The sequence below is a fragment of the Engraulis encrasicolus genome, chromosome 7 (assembly GCF_034702125.1).
Source record: "Engraulis encrasicolus isolate BLACKSEA-1 chromosome 7, IST_EnEncr_1.0, whole genome shotgun sequence".
Lineage (NCBI taxonomy): Eukaryota > Metazoa > Chordata > Actinopteri > Clupeiformes > Engraulidae > Engraulis > Engraulis encrasicolus.
In genome coordinates, this window is record NC_085863.1 from 49444307 (window position 1) to 49466307 (window position 22001).

Here is a 22001-nt window from a genome sequence, read left to right on the forward strand (position 1 = left end):
AGATGAAGAGACGGTATGGGTTGTGCGCCTGTCTGTGCGCACCAGAGGCACTTGCGCATTAAGCTCTCTATCGCCATCCGCTGGAGAAAGGCCTCAAATGCAAGTCTTTACATGTCAATATTCCAGCCACCACAGCAAAAAATACACAACCACCAAATTCATGTAAAAGGCAAGGGACACGATGCACGCACAGACACCAAAGTACTGGAAGACAAAATTCAAACTTTATTTAAGACAAAGAGCACCTGATAAATTTACATACATGTCCATACTAACAAGAAATAAATATGCACAGAATGAAATATGTTGGGACTGATACAGTCCGTTGAGTCCTTCTCCTTTGGAGCACGCGTTATGGGGCAGTGAGGAGTTTCGCGTGGGGGGAAAGAGGGGTACAAGTGCATAGATATGAACACTATATGCCACGTTGACCAACTCCTTGGAATTGTAAAAAAATGGCTGAAACAGACCTCCACCATGTTTAACCGGTATAATGCTGCCAACAATTGGTGACGAGACGAAAACATAGGATACCGGCCCAAGACGGGGGTTGGGTCATGCCAGAGGACTAAAAAAATGGCATCTAGTGTCCATATGCATGGTACAATTGTAGGGGTCGGCAGGGCTGTTGCTACTACTCCTTCAGGGCGTCAAAGAAGGGGTGTCTGATGGCTTCCTCCAGGGTGATCCGCTTTGACACGTCGTATTCCATCATCTTCTGCATCAGGTCGAACAACTGGTCGTGGGCTGTGCTCTTCGAGGACATGTATTGCTGAGGGCCAAAACAAAAGAACGTTTAGAGGTCTTTTTTATTTTTTTTTAAAAAAGGTACAGTGTATACATTATACAGTGTGGCAAGGACAGATGTCTGTACCAGGTTATAGCAGTAGGCTCATGACAATTTCTGAACTCAATATATGCTGTACAATAATGCATAATTTAGAGAGGAGTCTGCACACTTTACATTTTTGTGTGCATTTCATTCCATGGCCGAACTCTTTCACCCATTGAGGTCTTTCTCAGATGAGAACATGAAGAAGACCTCAATGCTCAAAAAACAATGGAATAAAACACAGTGTGTGGACTTCTCACTCCAAAACTTAAATTAGCCTACATGTGGGATGTGTACAATATTCCTTCTCAACTGCACAATAATGCAAACCATTCAGCTATGTTTCCATTTAAAGTTTTAATCAATAAAGAGGAAAGACATAATAGGAAAAGGGTATCATTTTAAAAATCTCCATCTTTACCTTCAGCGGTTTGCAGTGTTTCCTGACGTATCTGCCGCCAGAGCTGTGTTCGTCCCAGTCCAGCCGGTCATGGTACACAAAACGCTTCTTCCTGTGATGTGGTCCAAGCAAAACACAACGAGATTCATCATTGCAATACAGTTTGTTTTATAGAAGTCCTTGACAAATTTTATACAAATCTTTTCCATCTACAGGAAATTTACTGCAGGTGTACATTTACACTGGGCAGCATCCAATTTTTTTTGTTTATAAACATGAAGCTCATTTCAGCCAAACATGGCCTTGCTTTATATGCATGATGTGTCTACCAATAGATTATGAAACACAAACAAGGAGAGCGCCGTGTTGCAAACACACTTGACGTTCAACAGAAAAGTGGTGGTATGGAACTGCGTGCAGCATTGGCCGACGTACCTGGTTTTCTGAAGCATGTGTGTGGGTATTGGCCCCAGCACTCTCTCCATCATGGCAAGATGCTCTTTGCTGTCGTGCGTCTGCAACAAGGGACAAATTGACAAAGTCTGAGTCAGAATTTCAGAAACGCAACATAAAACAGCCTGTGGAAAGGAAAACGGCAGCAGCAGTGCTGACAGAAGCAACAGATTACAATGAATGAAAACTAAACGAGAAGCATTCGCAGCCAGCCTCTTACCTGGAAGAGTGTCAGTCCAAGATAATATTCAATCAATATGCAGCCAAGACTCCACACGTCGCAGGATTGGTTCCAGCCCAGCTCTGTGGGAACGTACATAATAAGAGGCATTTCAGTCAACAAGACCCGATTCAAACTATGCAATTCATAACATGAGATTTGAGATACAGACAGACGGGCATGAGGGCAGACAGAGGCCCGGAGGTTGCACTCACCGAGGATGACCTCCGGGGCCCTGTAATGGCGCGTCGACACCACAGATGTGTGGTGTTCATGGTCGTATATGGCGTTCCCGAAATCCACAACCTTGACGTCCAGCTTTTTCAAAGTTCTCTCGTCACGCTTCTGTGAAAATTAAATTCTGGTTGAGAAAAGAGTACTTTTTTGCATATCTGCTCTACATTTGGTTTCTAATCAAATTACAGGCCTCTGCTTGTGCCTCCCCTCCCCCTAAAATGGCTCAATTCAAGTATTCTCACATATTTTTTAACTGTTATTACGAGGTCAATTTCACCTCACAAAATTACTGACAGAGACCAGACACTTAAATAGCCCTTGTTTGCTGCAGTTTAACAAATGATCTGACTTACCATTTTTTCGTTGTATTCAAGATCATACTCGGAGTCCACAAAGAGAATATTTTCAGGTTTGAGATCCGTGTGCGTGAGCTTATTTTCATGGAGAACTGGGAAAAAAAAAAATCCATTAGACTATAAAATATAACCGAACACTTGAACTAAAACAAAACATGCTGCTTCTAAAGGGAGCTACATATGGACTCCCTTACTTGAGTCTATACTCAAACCAAAATGGCTACAAGCTGTTGGTCAGAATTACCACAGGCCTATGCTTCCCCTTAACCGTCTGGGTCGGCCTGGGACCGTGAGAGCTACCACACACACTCGGCAGACATGAAGCTGAGTCTGACCACTTCATTTAGCCATTAGACAACCTCAATTACATCAACCACCATTTAGAATTCCACCATGAAGACCGTGGAAACTCAAAATGATCATCGCGTTTAGAGTGAAGACACAGCCCAGATCACAGGGGTGAAGATCTAACTGCATCGGATCCTAAAGCACAGCATCCCACACGGGTTGCCAGAACGCACCAAAGTCCAACTGGCAGTTTCTGAGTTTTGTTTTCATTCCTTGGTTACAAGTGAACGAAAAACTGTATTTAGACTAGACAGCCACTCTGATGTCCACAATATTTTATTTGAACGGTTTAGTGGCTCGTATTTCTTTTATTTATAGACCTTTATGACAACCAGCCAGGCCCTTCGTCAACTGAAAATAAGAGGAGAGCTGATAAGGCTGCATGAAATCGTTTTGACTGTCCACAGCTGGCCAGCAGCTTGTAATCTGGCCACCCTTACAAACTGATATTACACAACATCAGTAATGCTATTCTTTAGTAAAGTAGATCACGACTGTTGTACCAAAATCAGTAATGCTATTCTCCAACAAAACTATACCAGTACTGTTATAGCCCTTTCATGAGCCTATTCACCGTCTGAAACAGCTTAACTACATTTTAACATTGCTATGACATTACCAAGAGTCTGGAGTCCCTGATACAGACATTACCATTTTGGTGACAATAGGTTTATAACAGAGGCTCTGCATGAAAGGGTTAATATGGGTTCAGAAACATGGCCAGGCATGAACAACCTTTGAAACTTTTCTACGTCGGGGGGGGGGGGGGGGGGGGGGGGGGGGGGGGTTTGGGGGGGGGGGGGAACGGCTGTGCTGTTTGAACACACTAATTCTCCACAGTCAAGATAAAAAAAAGAACAGCAAAACAAAACGTGACTGAGCAAAGGTCACAAAACGAAGAGATGGCAGCAACACGTGATTGTGGGCTACCGTAGCGCTCATTACACCAGGCCTACTCACACTGCACGGCTCTGAAGATCTGGTCGGCCATGTAGCGAATCTGGTCGATGGTGAAGGGCATGAAGCCGTTCTCCTTCAGGAAGTCGAATGTGCTCAGGCCCAGCAGCTCAAACACGATGCAGATGTGGCCGTGGTAATCAAACCAGTCCAGCATCCGCACACAAGGACTGTGGAGAGAAAGAAAGACAGAGAGAGAGAGACAGAGAGAAAGAGAGTGAGAGCGATAGAGAAAGCGAGAGAGCGCAATAGAGAGAGAGAAGGGAGGGAGATGGGAAATAAAAGAAGGGGCGATGAAGAGGAAAAACAAAGAGAAACAGAGAGAAGAGAGACAGAGAGAAGGAGGCCCATGACTCAGCATATTCTACACACATCGTTTTATTGGTCAGAAACACAACACTGCAGCCACATGGTGCAGAGAAATGATATTACATCCATATAGAGATTTGAGACTGAAGGGGACCGCTTGTATTGCTCACTGGGCTAATACATTTATGGACATAAGGGACACAGACTAAATCAAAGACAGACCTGAGCTAATGTGGACAAAGGACAACGATTACTTCAAAATTGGCTCATGGGCAAAAGCAATGATGACTTGCAGAATTTTCAAGAATCACTGCTGCCCAGATTAATAGTGACTCAGGAATGCCTTTGGAATATTTTATGGGTAACTGAAAAATATGCCTTTACGATGCAAAAAGCCATTTTTCTAAATGGAACAACGGTACTTTTGTGGGAACACCAAAGAGCCACATAATGTAACTTAATGACAGGGCTGCCACTGGCGTGTGTGTGTGCGTGTGTCTGGCGTGCAGGAGGTGGTAGAATTCATTTTGACCACCACATGCCATCTGCAACAGTATCGGGTTAAGCAGAGTTAATGAATTCTGGCCATGACCCCCCACCACCTCCACCTCCACACACACACACACACGACACCTTTGGACCGGCTGGCAACTACTACTACTACTACTACTCACACTCTGCAGTTGGAGTCCAGCTTGTTCATATCTTCCAACACCTCCACCTCGGACATGGCCGCCTCGCGGTAGCGATCAAGGTTCTTGATGATCTTCACGGCCACACGAATGCCATCCCTGAAACCAGAAAAACAATCCTGTGAGTGGGATGGAAAGACACAGGACAGGACACCCCGTCGTCATGGGGTCACCTGAGACACGATAGAAAAAGAAAAAAAGAAATGCATTGCATTCCTATGAATTATTTAAGACTTACTTTGAATGGTCAATGCATTCCACCACTTTTCCAAAGGCTCCCTCCCCTAAGGTGCTCACAATTTCATCTATTTTGGGGGGTAAAAGCAGCAGTTAGAATCACCAGCAAGAGAGACGTGACGCAAAGAAACACGACTAAACATTCCCTGTTCTTGTCTTGTAAAACAAGCAGTTAGTAGTTGTTATTCAGTGTTCAGTCCTGCCACTTTAAACTCTTCTCCTAAATACAGAATCTTTATCCTCATTCCAGTTACTAACTCAATTCTGAACATTTAGCGAAGCAATAAACTGCCCAAAAACCCCTAAAATCTGCCTAAGTGTTCAACTGACAGTCATCCCACCACAATACAAGAAAAAACACAACAGAAACCAAAAAAGGTGACAGAGAGAAAGGTTTGTGTTGTATACATCTTGTTCTGAGCATGTCTCCACTGTGATAGATCAGGTGACCCTCCTCATCATCCTCAACACTCCTGGTTCTCTTCCTCCGCTGGCTCCTCTGGATTGGGGGGAGGGCAGGTAGGTTTCATATGGACCCAGCATCATCAGCCATCACCACCATCATCACCACCATCACCACCAAACAACCGCCAGAACCAGGCCCGAACGCGCCATTCATTCATTCAGCGAGGGGGGGAGTAGAGGAGACCGGACCGCACCGTCGCAGAAGGGGGGACGACATTCGGCCCATTCAGATACCCGCATCAGGGCCACGGCGGCGGCAATTGTCAAATTCATCCCCGCGAAAGGCACAGGGCCCCAACATAGTGTGTGTTACAGAAGAAAAACATGGCAACACATTTTCAGAAAAAAGGCTTTGGTGATGACAGTTAAGTAGAAACATAAATGTAGCAGGTATCCAATCAGAATACCCACAGAGGACCCCGTGCTCACATTACTCCTTGCAAGGAAAAAAATAAAAATAAAACAAAGCTTTGTCTTTTTAACACTTAACTGTTTCTTTAAATATGTTTAAGTGCTTATATAGCTAGGAAATTACATTTATACAACAACTATGCAATTCAGCTTCCCCTGCATAAAAAGAAAAACGATACCCACAATAACAGTTCAAGTAACCCAACCTAGTTGTTCCTGTGAACTTGCTAAGTAAACAATTTCCCCGTTGGTGAGTAAGAGGAGCGTGTTTTGGAAAGCGCCCTACCGAGTCGGAGTGGCGGCTGCCGTGGCGCCTGGAGTGGCTGGCGTGCTGCGAGTGGCTTCTCCGCCGCGAGTGGTGGTGGCGTCCATGGCTGCTCCTGTGGCTGCGGCCGCTCCGACCACTGCGCGCCGACGACTTGCTGTAGTGGTGCCAGTCGCGGTCTCGCTCTCGGTCTCTATCGCGGTCACGTTCTCGGGCGAGCTCGGCCCGGTCCGAATCCCTTCTCACCCCATAGCTCTCCGGCTCCAGGCTGGGCTCGCGCACTACGCGCCTCTCTTTGACCTCCAGCCTCCTGGAGTGAACGTGACACCTGAAACCCCAAAACAAAAAAACAAAAAACATATAATGCTCAGAAAATGGCAACATAACATGAACATATGGACTTGACAAAAAGCCAACATATAGACACACATATGCTAACACTTAACAGAAGTATCACAACAGCTGGAGTATAATCCTTGAGGCAGCATTCCGCCACTACATAGCAGCCAAACTGACCGAGAAAAAAGTTTCACATAAAAATCTGCAGTCCTGTCATCACGGCCACAGCAGGCTAAATTCTAGTTCTTCCGTCGCTGCAGCAGTGATTTGCAAAGCTTTGGGAAAACACCCATCCGAGATCTATCCTGTTAACAGCAGAGCGTCTGAGCAATGATGACCGTGCGAATGCTGCCTTTTTCTGGTGGTCCGCCAATGCAGCCCTACTCCACTAAGGGCGAATTTATTGGCCCTTTCAGTGGGAGTGATGGGGTCAGTGCCACTAGGTTCTGCCTGACAGGCACCACCAGCATCAGGTATCTTCCCAGAAAGGAGAACCTCCTGCTAAGGTGCGCTATACTTAGAGGAAATCACCGCCACTTGTACGGCTATCCTCGGACAAAAAATCTAATACATGCCGATGGTGGAAGCCGTGCTTTGGTGTCAAGAGGTGTCGCCGTAAATTCACAAGCATGCTGCCGCACTTCACATTATGGCAGATACAAGCGTCTTACTTCCCAAGTAAATACCCCTTCTCGCATTCCACTGAACCGACAACCCTTTATAATATGCACCTCTCACTCACACACATGTGCAAGTGAGACATGCCTTGCATTCCTTGTAAATACCAATTATCATTTCTTGTTTAACACAAGATCAAGTATGAACCCTGTGCTATGAGATACAATTACTTTTGCACATTCACAATTAATGCTATTTTTCTAATGGTGAGCAAACTTCCTTCACATTCTTTGTTTCCCCTTTTAAGTCCAAAGCAAATAACAATGACTTTAATTTGGAACAGGATACATTATTAATACACCAATTGAAGAGTGAACTAAAAAAAAGAAGTACAGCAAGTCTCACCAACATATGTCTAACTGAGATATGGCACTTTCCCCCTCAAAGATAAAATGCCATACCTGTGTAGATATGGTTAAATAAACATGTAAAAAGGGCCAGGTCTACAGATGAACACAGTGGTATGCAGGTAAAGCCTGCCATACTTGGAACCTCTCTCATAACGAAGATTCATGTGTATGTAACTTGAGTGGCAGACACTGTTCTAAAAGTGTATGCCTGTTGCAGATCTTACCTTTCGTATGTTTTGTAGTGGTGCTGTCTTCTTGATTTTCTCTCTCTATCATCACTGCGGGAGCGGGACCTTCGCCTGGGCCGCTTCCGAATCTCCAATCTCTCCTCCCAGCTATACTCTGATAGCCAGCCATCAGTGGAGCGCATTCGTTTGGACTGACGCATCTGTCAAAGCAGGAATAGAAAAAGGTCGAACACAAAATACGACAGAGCGGGAAGGCAATCCCCAAGACATTCCTACGAGACTCTGGGTTGTAAAATTCAATCCACTGCCTGTGAAACCGACAAGAACACTTTAGTAACGCCAGCTACCACATGGTATGCAAACTAAATGTTATATAATGATAACGTGGTATAGATTTATGGAAATGAGTGACGAGGAAAGAGAGCAGAAACAAGAAAGGTTTGGCATATTTGTTGCTGAGTGAAACGTATATTTTATACGGATCTACGTTTAATAGACCTATGCACGAACCAAGATAACAAAAAATATTGAACTGCATTTCAAGTCGTCCATGTTCCCTTATGGAGCTTTTAACGATTTTCATGCCAATACGTGGTCAGTCGTAAAAACTAGACTACGGTATTTTTATTGTTCAACTTGTGAGGGCGCCTTCCACCGTCTTTGACGAGCTCCAAATTAAAAACATTAAATCAAGCGTCACTATTTAAGATACCTACACAAAATCCACAAATCTAATTTAATCAAGACAAACCTGTGTACCATTAACGAATATGTTCATTACATCACCATGTAATAAGACCTTACGTTTGGTTAGTAAGAATTGAACGAATAGGCTCATTGTTTTGGTTTCTTGCTACCATTAGCTTAGCATTGTTATAGTCCATGGACGATTACGCTAGCTAGGCCTGCCGTTTGCGTAACACCTAGTTAGCACGTCATGGACAGCAACAAGCTGTAAACATCGGGTATTGGTTGTCAAAATAACCACAATCAACCACTTGTGCGGGAACTTGACTGAACCATACCTCGATATAACAATATTTATATTTAAGGGCAAAGCACTGTACGCACAAATGACAATAACAACAACTGTTTTAACACGGCTAAAAGTGGGTATGCTATGCTAATAAAGTTGGGCCTTCTCGAATGGACCAAAGTAAGCAAGCACATATAAATAACCAATATAGATTTGAAAATACCCCACGTGGGTATCTTATTCTTATTAAATATATTCTTACCTCAAACGACTCGTTAATTCAAATAGTAAAATAAGACACTAAGATACACGACGACTTCTGTTGAATTCCTCTTTCCACGTCGAATGTTAACCTAAAATGGCGACGAGAGTAAAAGTACCCTGCCCATTGTAGTCACGGGATATGTAGTATTCCAGGAAATGATGATGAAATAACTGATGTCAAGAGCCAGACCGGTCCATCTACTTTACTGCACTGTGAAGAAAGTCTGAAAGACTGGGACGTCTTGAAACTAATTTGATCAAGGTTATTTAGAAGAGAACGACGTTAGTCTAGACTTTAGAGACTTTAATTCTAGCCTCAAGGCTAGACGCTTCCTAAACAAATGTAGCAGTAGCAGTTCCCCAAATGAGCAACATTTGTAATCAACTTTGTTTGACCTCAGAATTGTGACCTACTCTTCGGCATATAACGCACCACAGCTCACACACTGGTCAACTTGGACTGGCCATGCTCTGTCAACTGCATTCACAACAATGTTAGACCTGGAAAGTTACAGAAAATGCACAGTCACTCAAGTAGCCTAAAAGTAGGCTCTAGGCCTATTTAATTCTACTCAAATAAAAGTAGGCTTAGCCTGCATAGTCTATCTTAAAATGTAGTTTAAAAAAAAAGTAGGCCTACTTCACTGATGTAATTCGAGTAGCCTAAAAGTATTTAGTCACTTTTCATTCTTATTCTTCTCTAGAATTCAATGTGTCTTTTTCATGAATAGCATGGTCCTCCATAACTGCGTGAACCAGCCATCATCCAACACATTGCTCCAAGATAGGCCTAGATGGGACAAATAAAAGTGGAAATGGTCAGAGTTGTGTTGTAACAAAGTATACTTAAAACAAAATGCAGTAGGCCTATCTGTACTTTATTAAAGTAGCCTATGTTTTTTCTCTCTTACTTCCACTTTTACTTCACTAGGCCTAGATATTTATGATGAATTTAGTAGTTTTACGTAGGCCTACTACAATACGTTGTTTATGAAATGTAAAGCCTGAGTATAAAACTGGTTAACCCGTTTAGAGAGCCCTTTGCCTTTAAAGTTAAAGACTATGAAAGTTTACAATTAAGCTTCACTTATACAGCAGGGACTTTTGCATTTGTATTTTTACTTTCAGAACTTTCAGTAGCCTAGTAGTAATGTTTAAATAGGCTACCTGTATGCTTTTACTTTCAGTAGGCCTACTTGAGCAGTATTTTTAACATTTAACCTTTAACATTTTAACATTCATAACATGACTACTTGAAAAATGAAAAAATGAAAAAAAAAAAAGAAAAAAAATGAAAAAAGGTCGCACCATGCATATTCTGAATTACACAGGCGCGTTTCAGCGTTCTGCCTTCCTCGGCCTTTTTTCATTTTTCAGTTTTACAATATTTTGGTCAGCACCCTTAAAAAGGAAGAGAACTGTTGGGTGACGCCTGCTCCAACCCTTTTGAACTATAACATGACTACTTGCAATATTGCTACTACAAGACATTTTGAATACTTAAGTACTTCCACTTGAGTATGGTAGAAGAGCACTTCTACTTCTACCCAAGTCTGTTTTTGGACAGAGTACTCCTACTCCACTCATCCAATCCAGTAGCCTACTCTTACATCACTGGAAATGCTGTGTGCAATCCTACGTAATCTTTCAATTCCGGCAGATTGATTTATTATTTTGCAGGGCTGTAGTGGAGCTTGAAATCCAATAACAAACAAGTTTTGTCTTCACATCCATGCCATATAGGTTATCTTCTAAGGTTCACACTATTGACATTCATCCTTTTCATTGTCAAACGCTGACCCACATGTGACTCGGACTTGACTTGGACTCGAATCTTTTTGGACTCTGTCTTGTCACGGACTCGAACCTCTTTGGACTTGGACTTGTCTCGGACTTGACTAGTACTGGTCTTGGACTTGTCTTGGACTCTACAAAGGTGGACTTGACTACAGCCCTGTTATTTTGCATGCCATATTGTCTCTATCAGCCTTTTTTTTACTCAGGCCAGGCCAGGTTCCAGTGTAATTGATTAAAGTAGCATACTTGGTCCAAAATGTTAAAAGTAAAAGTATTAATTTTGAAAAAATTACGAAGTACTCATGAAAACTTATCAATTACAATACTTGAGTAAATGTAAAAAGGCATAACGATAGTTACTTTCCACCTTTACTAGTAGCCTTAGCCTACATTCAAGATACTCAGAGGGCCCAATTAATTAGGCCTAGTTAGTTTTTAATTAGTGCTGGCTAAACTCTTTCACGTCTAATTGTATAGGCTAGACACTTTGAAAATGTTATTTTTCATTAGACAAACTCAAGATGTAATTCATTGTAAAATGTTTGGCTCTAGTCTATAAATGCTATAAAGGACACAAAGTGTTCCTCACATTCCAACATAGCCTAAAGGTTTTGAACATGTTTTCTTTAGATGAGGTTGTAAACAACCTTTATGTTAATGCATGGTGTAGTTAGTAATGATTGATGGTGAATGCCATGCATTCTTGAACCACATGATAAGGGTCATGTAAATTACAATCATCACTTCACCATGTTATCACCTTCTCTCAGGGGACCGGTAATTGCTCAAGTAATTCAGAGAGGGCATATCATCACCCAACACTCTGGCACGTTCACCTGCTTGCTTTTAATGTGTTTGTGTGGTTATAATGAGAGTCTCAATGGCTCTTTAGAAGCCCTTATAGGCTTATATAAAGATTGTGAATACTTAGTTTTTATGATTCCTCCACGCACACAAAAAAACCCATGGATGCAGATGTTACAGAACGTACTGTAACCCATTTGTAACAGATAGTGTTTCACGGTGCTGCTGATGCCTTCTGCCCTGCTCTGACCCCGCTCCTTGCCATTGCCACTGTGTCTTCAGACATGGAGAAGTCATCATTTCATTGCCGTGAGCTATGGGGTGCCATTCGGCTCGGCTAATCTTAGCTTTTACTATGTGTTGTTGGCACCCAGGGACGGGTCTCGGCCTTTGAGTTGGGTGGTAACAAGATTCAAATTAAAGAGATTCATTCCTGCTGTGCTGCAAAAACACCCAGTCAATCCTCTCACTTGCACAGCACAGACACGAAGCTTCATTAAGTGCAATACACTATATGACAACTCGATTTACTGCCATGCTGTGCTTTTATCTGTAGATGGCAGAAGTGGGTGTTGCTGTAAGTGAAATTCCTGTGCAATCCAGTGAAAGAGGCACAAGACGCAGTCAGGGCCAAGAATCATGGGGAGTTCAGCTCAAACCAACACACACCACCTACTACAAGCAGTATTCTTCCAGCCATTTGTTTTTAATGTCATCGAAATCTGGATAAGTGTAACTGACCCCACCAATGTAGAACTTGAGGGCTAACGCATGAATATAGCAAACGCAGAGAAAATAGAGAGCACTGATAAAATAAAAGCTATAGCTGGGCGTGAGGAGGGTCATGTGACCCTTTTCATTTTCCGAAGAGCCCTTTCTACACTCTTGAATGGCATGGGACAGGTGTATTGACACGGGGAGAGTTGAAAGCTCTCAGTGGTAATTGAAAAGGGGCTGCAGCTGAACCACCACCACCACCACCACCACCACCACTCTCTCTCTCTCTCTCTCTCTCTCTCTCTCTCTCTCTCTCTCTCTCTCTCTCTCTCTCTCTCTCTCTCTCTCTCTCTCTCTCTCTGCTGGCTCCTCAAGTTGCGTGATATAGGGATGATGCGGCTGCAGGCAAATACAGAGTGCTCATGACAGACAAATTACTGCTGCTGTTTAAGTGGCGAATATCAATGAGCTCTCGTCTCGTCTGTCATCTTCATCAAAAGGAGCAAAATGTCCACCTCTGACCTTGGCAATCGCTACAGAGGCGCTTGTCACATTTGCATGTCCTCACTTTTCTGCTGTATGACTTAAGTCCTCCGAGGTTGCGTGCTTATGCAAACACCGCCTGACTGACATATCCGAGAAGTAATTTATCTTGTCACGCTGAAATAGCTGATGGGTGCAGTCAGGGCCGGATTAAGATGGCCTAGGGCCCCAAGGATACAGGTTGCTGTGGGCCCTCTCCAGAAGGGCAAATTTGGCATAACATTTACCCAGACAGTGTCATAATTACGAGCTAGGAATTAAGGATAACATGTCTAACAACTGTACTAAACACAACAGATACATGTTTAAATATTGCATCTTCTCACAATTCTGCACTTTTTCACTTTTGGCCATTCAGGGGCCCCCTGGCAGGTGCGTACCCCAGCCTGCAGCCATATCTAGCCTGTGCATTATTCTGGCCCTGGGTACAGTAACTGAAGCAGTGTGCAATGGGTCAGAATGTCTCCAGGGTGTCTTTAATAGCTGTTAGACAAACACAGTATACAAAGAGTTCATGCTTGTTCATATTAATTTATGTGCTTTTTGAATTGTGGCGTGCTACAAAGATGAGAGTGTGAATAAATCCCCAATGGATCCTCACTCTGGTTAGATGTTTGTCACACAAATTATAAAGGCTGTTTTGAGGGCATGGATGAACACGTTTCAGAAACGAAAACTATGCCTGAAAAAAAAGAAAGAAAACAAATCAAGACGAAATAAACTAAAAAAAACGCTATTCACAAGGGTGCCTCCACCAGTGACACTGACAGACTCTTCTTCTTTTCTGGCAATAATTTGGCCGTTCTGTTCTGGGGGTCAGCTGCGTGTGGCCTTATCACGTTCCGGCCAGACCACGCCGGCCTGATGGGATCTGCCGAGTCCTCTAAAGAAGACCATTCCTCCTGCCAAATGAAGTGGACCGCTTTCATCAGGATCAATATATCCCCAAGACTCAGGCTGGCCATAAATCCTGCATAGGGAAACTAGACAGGGAGCGAGAGAAACAGAGAGAGAGAGAGACAGAGACAGAGACAGAGACAGAGTTTGTGTGTGTGAAAGAGAGAGTGAACGAGACAGAGAGAGAGTTAGTGTGCGTGTGTGTGTGTGTGTGTGTGTTAGTGTGTGCGTATGTGTGTGTGAGAGAGAGAGAGAGAACGTGTGTGTGTGTGAGGTTGTATGTGTGTGTGTACATCCTTGTGTATACAGTATGTATCTGAGCCACAGTGAGGGAGAGAGGGATATAGCGGGGGGAGAGAGAGAGAGAGAGAGAGAGAGAGAGAGAGAGAGAGAGAGAGAGAGAGAGAGGGAAGGGAACGTGAGCACTGCACAGCACAGCACAGCTCCTCTTAGCGTAATGGACGACGGTTCAAAAGTTGAACACGCTGGGCAGGCGCTCACGTCTTTATGACCTCTTGAGTCATTGTGTGTGGGTGAGGGCCGATCACATCGATGGCCATTAAACCAGATGCCTGGTGAGGAGAGGGGTGGAGGGAGGGAAGGAGGGAGAGAGAGAGAGAGAGAGAGAGAGAGAGAGAGGGAGGGAGAGAGGACTCATCGGGTGTGTGCATGTCTGTGTGTAAGTATCTATCTGTGTGTGTATTGCGGGTGATTGTGACGCGTGTGTGTGTGGTGTGTGTCTGTGTGTGTGTGTGTGTGTGTGTGTGTGTTTGTGCGTACACATTTGTGGATGTGTGTGTGTGTGTTCGGGTGGTGGTGGCGGTGGTGGGGGTATGCATTAGGGAAATTGGCCCTGGCTGGCTGGCCGAGATGCTGTGTGCCTTGCTGAAGTAATTACGGCTGGTGGAGGGAGAAGGAGACGGGGATGCTGCTGAGGCCAGGCTTTACCTCTCCACCACACACACACACACACACACACACACACACACACACACACACACACACACACACACACACACACACACACACACACACACACACACATACACTCCACTATGGATCCTTCTGCCGCAGAGCTTGCCGCCAGTACCCCCCCCCAAAAAAAAACACATACGCCCCACACACACATCCCACTTCTGGGCACCCCCCCCCACACACACACACACACACACAACTACCCTCTGCGTGCCACCCCCCCAACACGCCACCCCAACCAACCCTACTCCACAACCTTCAACACCCTTCTACACGGCGCTCCCCATACATCTCCCCCCTACAACCATCCCAGTCCAGCCCTGCCCAGCCCAGCCTAGACACGCCCACAGCCCCACCCTCCCCATCTCCCATGAGCACCGTGGTGCCAAGGGGATGGGACAGTATGTTTATTGATGAGACCCGGCGGGGAGGGAGATATTGGGAGAGAGAGAGAGAGAAAGAGGGAGAGAGGGAGATGGAGGTAGAGAGAAAGAGAGGGAGGGAGGGAGACGAATGCGCAGCACAGTGTGGCCATGGCAGCCCGGTGGAGCCAGTGGAGCCTGTTGTGCCTTAGACTGTGTACCCGGGTGCTTCCAATTAGGCCTGCCCGCGTCCGACAATAATGACCATAATGACGATGATGATGATGACACAGACGTCCCTCCACGTTGCCGCCACCACTGAAGTAGCCGTAGTAGTAGTAGCTGCTGCTGTCTTGTTGGCCGAGCGAAGCGGGTCTTGTGGGAGGAGGTGGTGTTGGTGATGGTGTTGTTGGGGATGGTGGTGATGGAGATGCTGAGAGGAGAGTTGCTGGTGCGGCGCGGCTAAGGAGGCTAAAAAGAGAGAGAGTGAGAGGGGGCATACAGAAAGAGACAGAGAGAAAGAGAGAAAGAGAGAGGGAGAGAGAGACTGGGATACCTACAGCATGGGACTCACCTGCTTCAAGTCCTGGAAGTATGACAGCACGGCACAGAAAGGTGAGTGGAGTGAGAAAGGTGCCTGTGTGTGTGTGTGTGTGTGTGTGTGTGTGTGTGTGTGTGTGTGTGTGTGTGTGTGTGTGTGTGTGTGTGTGTGTGAGAGAGAGAGAGAGAGAGAGAGAGAGAGAGAGAGAGAGAGAGAAAGAGAGAGAGAGAGAGAGAGAGAGAGAGAGAGAGAACACTTTAGGGTGTGTGTGTTTGTGTGTGTGTGAGAGAGAGAGAAAGAGAGAGAGAGAGAGAGAGTGTGTGTGTGTGTGTGTCTGCATGCGTGTGGGCGTGCATGTGTGTGCGAGTGAACACACTATGCAACAGGGTGCAATGTCATTGCAGTCTGCAAGGCTAGGACAATGTTACTGTGTGTTATGAAGATTCGAGAAGGGCACTGGTGCAACGCCTGCCATGTCGGTGTTACACATAATGTGTACGTAAACAATTTAACAAGTAGTTGTCTTCATACTAGCTATACATTGCTGTATTGAATACCTATGTGGTTGTAGTCCCTTACCAGTCCCCGTCTCGCCACTGGGACATTGTAAACTTCCATAGTATTGCACCGCTATGACAGTGCATAGGCCCTTTAGTAATACATTACGACAGTCTTGGTCATTGCTATTCTGGTAACAGCTTATTTATAACAAGTATATTGTCTTAGTGGGTTAAGTACAAACTTGAGTGCAGTCAAAAGTGCTCGTTGACAATGGTCTAAAAAGTTTTTTATGCTGACCTGGACATGGATAAGTTCATGAACTATCGAGCACAACAGACTACTTGTGTTTTTCAAGACATATGAGGCAAAGCTACAATATCCTGCAATATTCTGTAGCCTATGTGTGTGATGCTAGTGCTGTTAATAACCAACATCTAGGAGTGCTAAGGCCTCTCTCTCTCTCTCTCTCTCTCTCTCTCTCTCTCTCTCTCTCTCTCTCTCTCTCTCTCTCTCTCTCTCTCTCTCTCTCTCTCTGTACAGTAGAACAGTTATAATACCTGAGTAGGGCTGGGTATCACAGCCATGTTCCTGTATCGATTCGATTTAGATTCTTAGGGCTTTAAATCGATTTATCGCAATTCAATTCAAATCCGAATCGATTCAATCCGTTCCCCTCTTGGTGCCAGGCTTTCCCCCAAAAGATACTTTAGCCTATTTATACATAACAATTTCAAAGAGCTGTGGCTTGACAGTGTTAACAGATTGCTAATTTTTAAATAGTAGGCATAGGCCTACTTTAATACCTACTGGGTAGTTTCCATACACCTAAATTAAACAAAAAGAACAAAAAGAAAAAAAAGGAAAAAAAAAAAAAACAATTTTGTGCCCTGTGAATAGATAATGAGAATTTTAAATGAAATCGATTCAGAATCAATTCAACCTATTTTTTTACCCGGCCCTATACCTGAGCAGTTCTGTTGTCCAACACTGACACCAGGGGGAGAGCTATGTCTTCCCTCCTACTCCTTGATTTCCATATAACAGATAGGAGGACAGCTGAGTGAGACTGGCAGTCTGGCAGTCTGTCTTTTAACTCAGTCCGTGATTTACAGTAGCAACCTGATGGATGGCCGTGGAGTGGAGTGGCAGGGAAAAAGAGGGCACTCAAAATAATGAGATGGAATGGCTACGTATACTACCTCTGGGTAGGAGGCGGACAGACAGACAGACAGACAGACAGTCTCCATGAGGACAAAATTAGAACAAATCAACCCATAAAAGGACAGCTAGACAAACAGCCAATGACAGATGGAGGAAGACAGGCAGACAGATAAACAGATAGACAGACAGACAGACAGGCAGGACGTGGCTGACAGGCAAACAGACAGACAGGAAGAGGGCCAGGGCCAATGAGTATAGATTGCTCACATATTGTCCATAACACTCTGCTTGGCCCGAAGTCCTGTTTTTTAAACTGCCTAGTAGCTGGCCAGTTGAGTTGCTAAGGGGCCTGGTGTCCAATAGGAACGGAGGGCTTGAGGACCTGACGAGGCAAAAACAATAAGAAACAGTGCACTCAGTTTGCCAGAGAGAGAGAGAGAGAGAGAGAGAGAGAGAGAGAGAGAGAGAGATTACTGTTCTAGGGAACTGTCCTGTTGTATCGTCTTGAAAGATGTATGAGTGCCATCTGCAATGTCTCAGAGGACGAAAAAGTAACTCAAGAATTTGTGGTCATCGTCAAAGAACAACGGAAAGCTGAAGTTTTCAATTTTGTTCTAAGTGAAAATCAGACTTTTAAAATCTCAGTTGGAAGAGAATGGGTGAAATTACACTAGCCATATGAACTATATTTCTTACCTGGCAGCAGTTGGTCTATGACAAGTGTATGTTGACATATACTATATTTTATGACCTACAGTAGGGCCTATATATGACAGGTGACAGTAGTTAACCTCTAAAATATTACCAGCTATTGAGGATCATGATCACGTTTTTATATCCCCCAACTTGGTGTTGCCCAGTATTTCATACGAACGGTTTCCCCACACTTCACTTTTCCCTTGGTGACTGACTGTCACACAACTATGTGGAGATTTAGCCGAACAGGATCCGCAGGACAGGTATTGATAAACCGCTTTAGATGGCTGCTTTATGTTTTACTGCTCCCGGCTTGTTAAAGAGAGTGTCCTCCTCGGCGAAATTAATTACCGCACTCTCTCGCAGACTGACTGGAACAGCGAGCGAGAGTTTAATTGTGGCCAAGACTCATTCCTTGATTAATACCTTTTAGAGGAATGTGTGTAGCAGGCAGCACAGGGGGAAAAAAGAAAAAAAGAAAAGACAAGCGGCAAGACTCCTTTTTGTAATTAAATTATGAAAATCAATGAGTGGCCGCCCCTTCCATAGCTGAACCCGTGGCAGGCGTTTCGGCGGAGGAAATGGCGATTCAATTCATCCTGGGCTGTCGTCCAGTTCTCACACACACTTTTTTTACACGCACACACACACACGCACACACACACACACACACACACACACAGACACATACTTAGAGAGAGAGAGAGGCGTGCACACAAACACACACACACACACACACAGTACACACACACACATACACACACACACACACACACACACACACACACACACACACACACACACACACACACACACACACACACACACACACAAACACACACACACACACACACACACAGTACACACACACATAGTACACACACACACACACACACACACACACACACACACACACACACACACACACACACACACACACACACACACACACACACACACACTAAGGCACACACACGCTCACCTTCTCGAGAGGACGCAGTGACCGTGGGGGCCCGCATCCCCATTTGGCCGCGCCGTTAAAGAAAAATGACCCCGTTTAATTAGGGGAAATTAATCCTCGGCACGAAACCCCCCCAGCTCAAAACCAGAGAGAAAAAATGCTTATGAAAGCATGCGTATGGGGCCACAGGACATAAATCTAAACCTGCGTGTTATTTCGTTTATATATAGTATAATCTCAGATTCTTAAGTGATTAATCCCCATACACACCTGGTTTCCCAGCCGTGGCAGAGACATTTGTGGACGTCTGTGATCCATGCACCACTATTACAAGTCACTGTTGGTATGGGAAGAGCTGGAAAACAGTCTGCTGTCTGTCTGCAAGTTGTCCCATGTGTTTTACTGCTGCTGCGGTTGTATGATATGAGTTATGGGAGCAGGGGCAGATCTAGCCATTTTTGGGGCCTAGGAGTAATATAAACATGGGGCCCTCAAAATTCATTTTATAGACATGATGAAATGTTGTGCTTTTGGTGCTATTTAAAGGGGCACAAGGTAGGATGACGTCATTTGCACACCGTAATGAAAAAATGCTGTTCAAATAAACTTGCTGTGAAAATGTTTTTCATCACAGAATGCCAGCAGTTGAAACAAGTCTGAATACGGTATGTAAAGCGATTTTTTCGTGTGAAAATTGTTTCCCACGACACTTGTTCGGACCGCTCTGTCAAAAAGTTACATTTGGGGTTTTCTGACAGCGGACCGTGGAAATGGTCGCGAGACTCATCGCTCACTTACTATTGATTCACATAACCATCGGCTGACTCAGGACAGTGATTAATTAAACTTTTACAGTTTTTCTCGATTGGTTTGGCTAATTTCTCAAAACTGAGATGACATTCTCAAAACAACACGGACAAATCTCCAAACCAACTTACAATTTTGCACAACAGAATGGCATTTTTCATTGCTTTCATCAAATTTCAAATGCTTTGTACATGTCTCAAATGTTTAGTACATCTCGGCAGATGGCTATATACAAGTACCCTACAATTGATACATTGAGCATACATTTAGCACATTTTCCAAATAAATTGACCTGTCTTATCTAAACGAATTAGACAATTCTCAGTCTAATGGTTGCCCTCTCCAAAACATGTCAGCATGATTTCATTGTGTGAGTCATCATATGCAAAGTAGTCTACACAATTGTCAAAACAGTCAAGGACATAATATTTTAAGAATTTCTTTACTGTAAACAATAAATTCATGACAGTGTTCAACAGGCCAGATGGTATTGTAACTTTACTAGTTTGTAGAAAATAATTTTACAACCGTGTATACTACAGTTTCCTGTGTTATTTGGCTAATTTCTTGACATTTTTTCAAACTGCATTCTGTGGAAGGAATTTAGTTTCGACACACGGGTAAACTGTTTTTGGAGTGATATGAGCAAGTGATGAGGATCCATGGTGTTATGCTGAACCATCCAGTTTACTTTGACAGAATGACTAAATGAATGCAAATGAGCCAAACCAATTGAGAAGGATATATGCCATTTTTATAGTACTGACTATTTATGTGGGAGAAGGTTTAGTGCTGATGCAAGAATGAGCTGTTTTGGGAGGTATATGACATTTTGCTAGTTATCTGAACTGTTGTGCAGAAGTGTAAGAATGTTTTGCCAAATGACCCAAAATTTATAGAAATGTCATCTCGGTTTCAAGAAATTAGCCAAACCAATCGAGAAAAACTGTAATCCTACCTGGAGCCCCTTTAAGTGTATTGTCTCATATATAGGCATCTTTGATTACTTATCATAATTGACAAATTAAGATCAAGTCTACTTTTTTGTGTGGCTGGTGTGACAGTTGGGGCCCCTATGGAGGAAGACAAATTTTGTCGGGGCCCTAGGCAATTGCCTAGGTTGGCCTAATGGAAAGTCCTCCTCTGTATTAGAGAAATGAGAGGTCTGGAAGACAAACAGACAGACCGACAGATAGACTGACAGGCAGGCAGACAGGCAGACAGACAGCAGGAGATGGATTCTGAGAGTCAGAGATGGATAGTCAAAGTGAGAGATAAAAGCAGAAAACAGAGAGAGAGGGAGAGAAGGATTGATAGACATACTGTAGAGAAGCATACAGACGGGAAGAGATATTAAAGGGAGACAGAAAGACAAGAAAAGTAACAGATAAAGAGTGGAAGAGTGATAGACAGGTAAAGTGATTGATTCAGACAGACAGAGAGAGAGAGAGAGAGAGAGGGGGGGGGGGAGAGAGAGGGGGTGGGAGAGAGACAGACAGACAGAGAGAGAGGGGAGAGAGAGAGAGACAGACAGACAGAGAGAGAGAGGCAAAACGAGACAGAGAGAGAGGTGGAGAAGGCGACAGTTGGCCCTGTGCCTTGTGTAGGCTCCATGATGTGCTAGATTGGAACTGTCTAATCAGCATAGACAAAACACAACACAACACAAGACAGAACACAGACTCACAACAACAACAAATGGCTCCACTAGACAAGCACCAGCTGACACATTTGAAAAAACAAATGAGTGGAGGATTTAAGCCAATCAGATTGTATATATTCTATATTGGGAAAATGTATATGGCATCCAAAGTGGATGTCCTCAGTCAGGATTGAGTTACGCCTCTTATGGTGTGCTGTCAAACAATGCAAAACAAACTGAGGGCCCTTGAACATAACCCATATGTAAACACAGACAAATCTGGGGTACTTACAGCCAGAGGAGAGGCACACCGCACACACAGCACACAGACATCTAAATGGATTGAAAGTTAACTGGCTGGCCCGCAGTAGAGAAATGCACCCGTCTCTGCAAATGTACTGTTTAGGGAAGAGAGCGCCATCCGTCTGAATCAATGAGTAAAGTAAAGGGTACATATGGGTCTGGGTCTGGGAGGGACAGACTCATAGGGCCATCTTCATAATGACACACACACACACACACACACACACACACACACACACACACACACACACACACACACACACACACACACACACACACACACACACACACACACACACACACACACACACACACAC

At 44.1% G+C, this 22001-nt stretch overlaps 2 protein-coding genes across 2 annotated transcripts in view; one reads left to right on the forward strand and one right to left on the reverse strand.

Annotated features, from left to right (window-relative positions):
- Nucleotides 1-202: 202 nt before the first annotated feature.
- Nucleotides 203-9094, reverse strand: clk4b (CDC-like kinase 4b). The gene is made up of 13 exons (XM_063203815.1): nt 8976-9094; nt 7774-7937; nt 6204-6510; nt 5450-5540; nt 5043-5109; nt 4787-4903; nt 3807-3973; nt 2496-2590; nt 2121-2250; nt 1906-1988; nt 1668-1747; nt 1254-1344; nt 203-772 (listed from the first exon to the last, which is right to left on the reverse strand). The coding sequence occupies exons 2-13, from the start codon at nt 7935-7937 to the stop codon at nt 635-637; spliced, it is 1530 nt and encodes a 509-aa protein (XP_063059885.1). The 5' UTR covers nt 8976-9094; the 3' UTR covers nt 203-634.
- A 6222-nt stretch (nt 9095-15316) lies between these two features.
- The window catches only part of si:ch211-247j9.1 (rho GTPase-activating protein 24), a 23834-nt gene continuing 17149 nt past the window's right edge, over nt 15317-22001 (forward strand). The window contains exon 1 of the mRNA XM_063203818.1: nt 15317-15687. Within this exon, the coding sequence (XP_063059888.1) occupies nt 15636-15687 (52 nt within the window). The 5' untranslated portion in view covers nt 15317-15635. The remainder of the gene's footprint in view (nt 15688-22001) is intronic.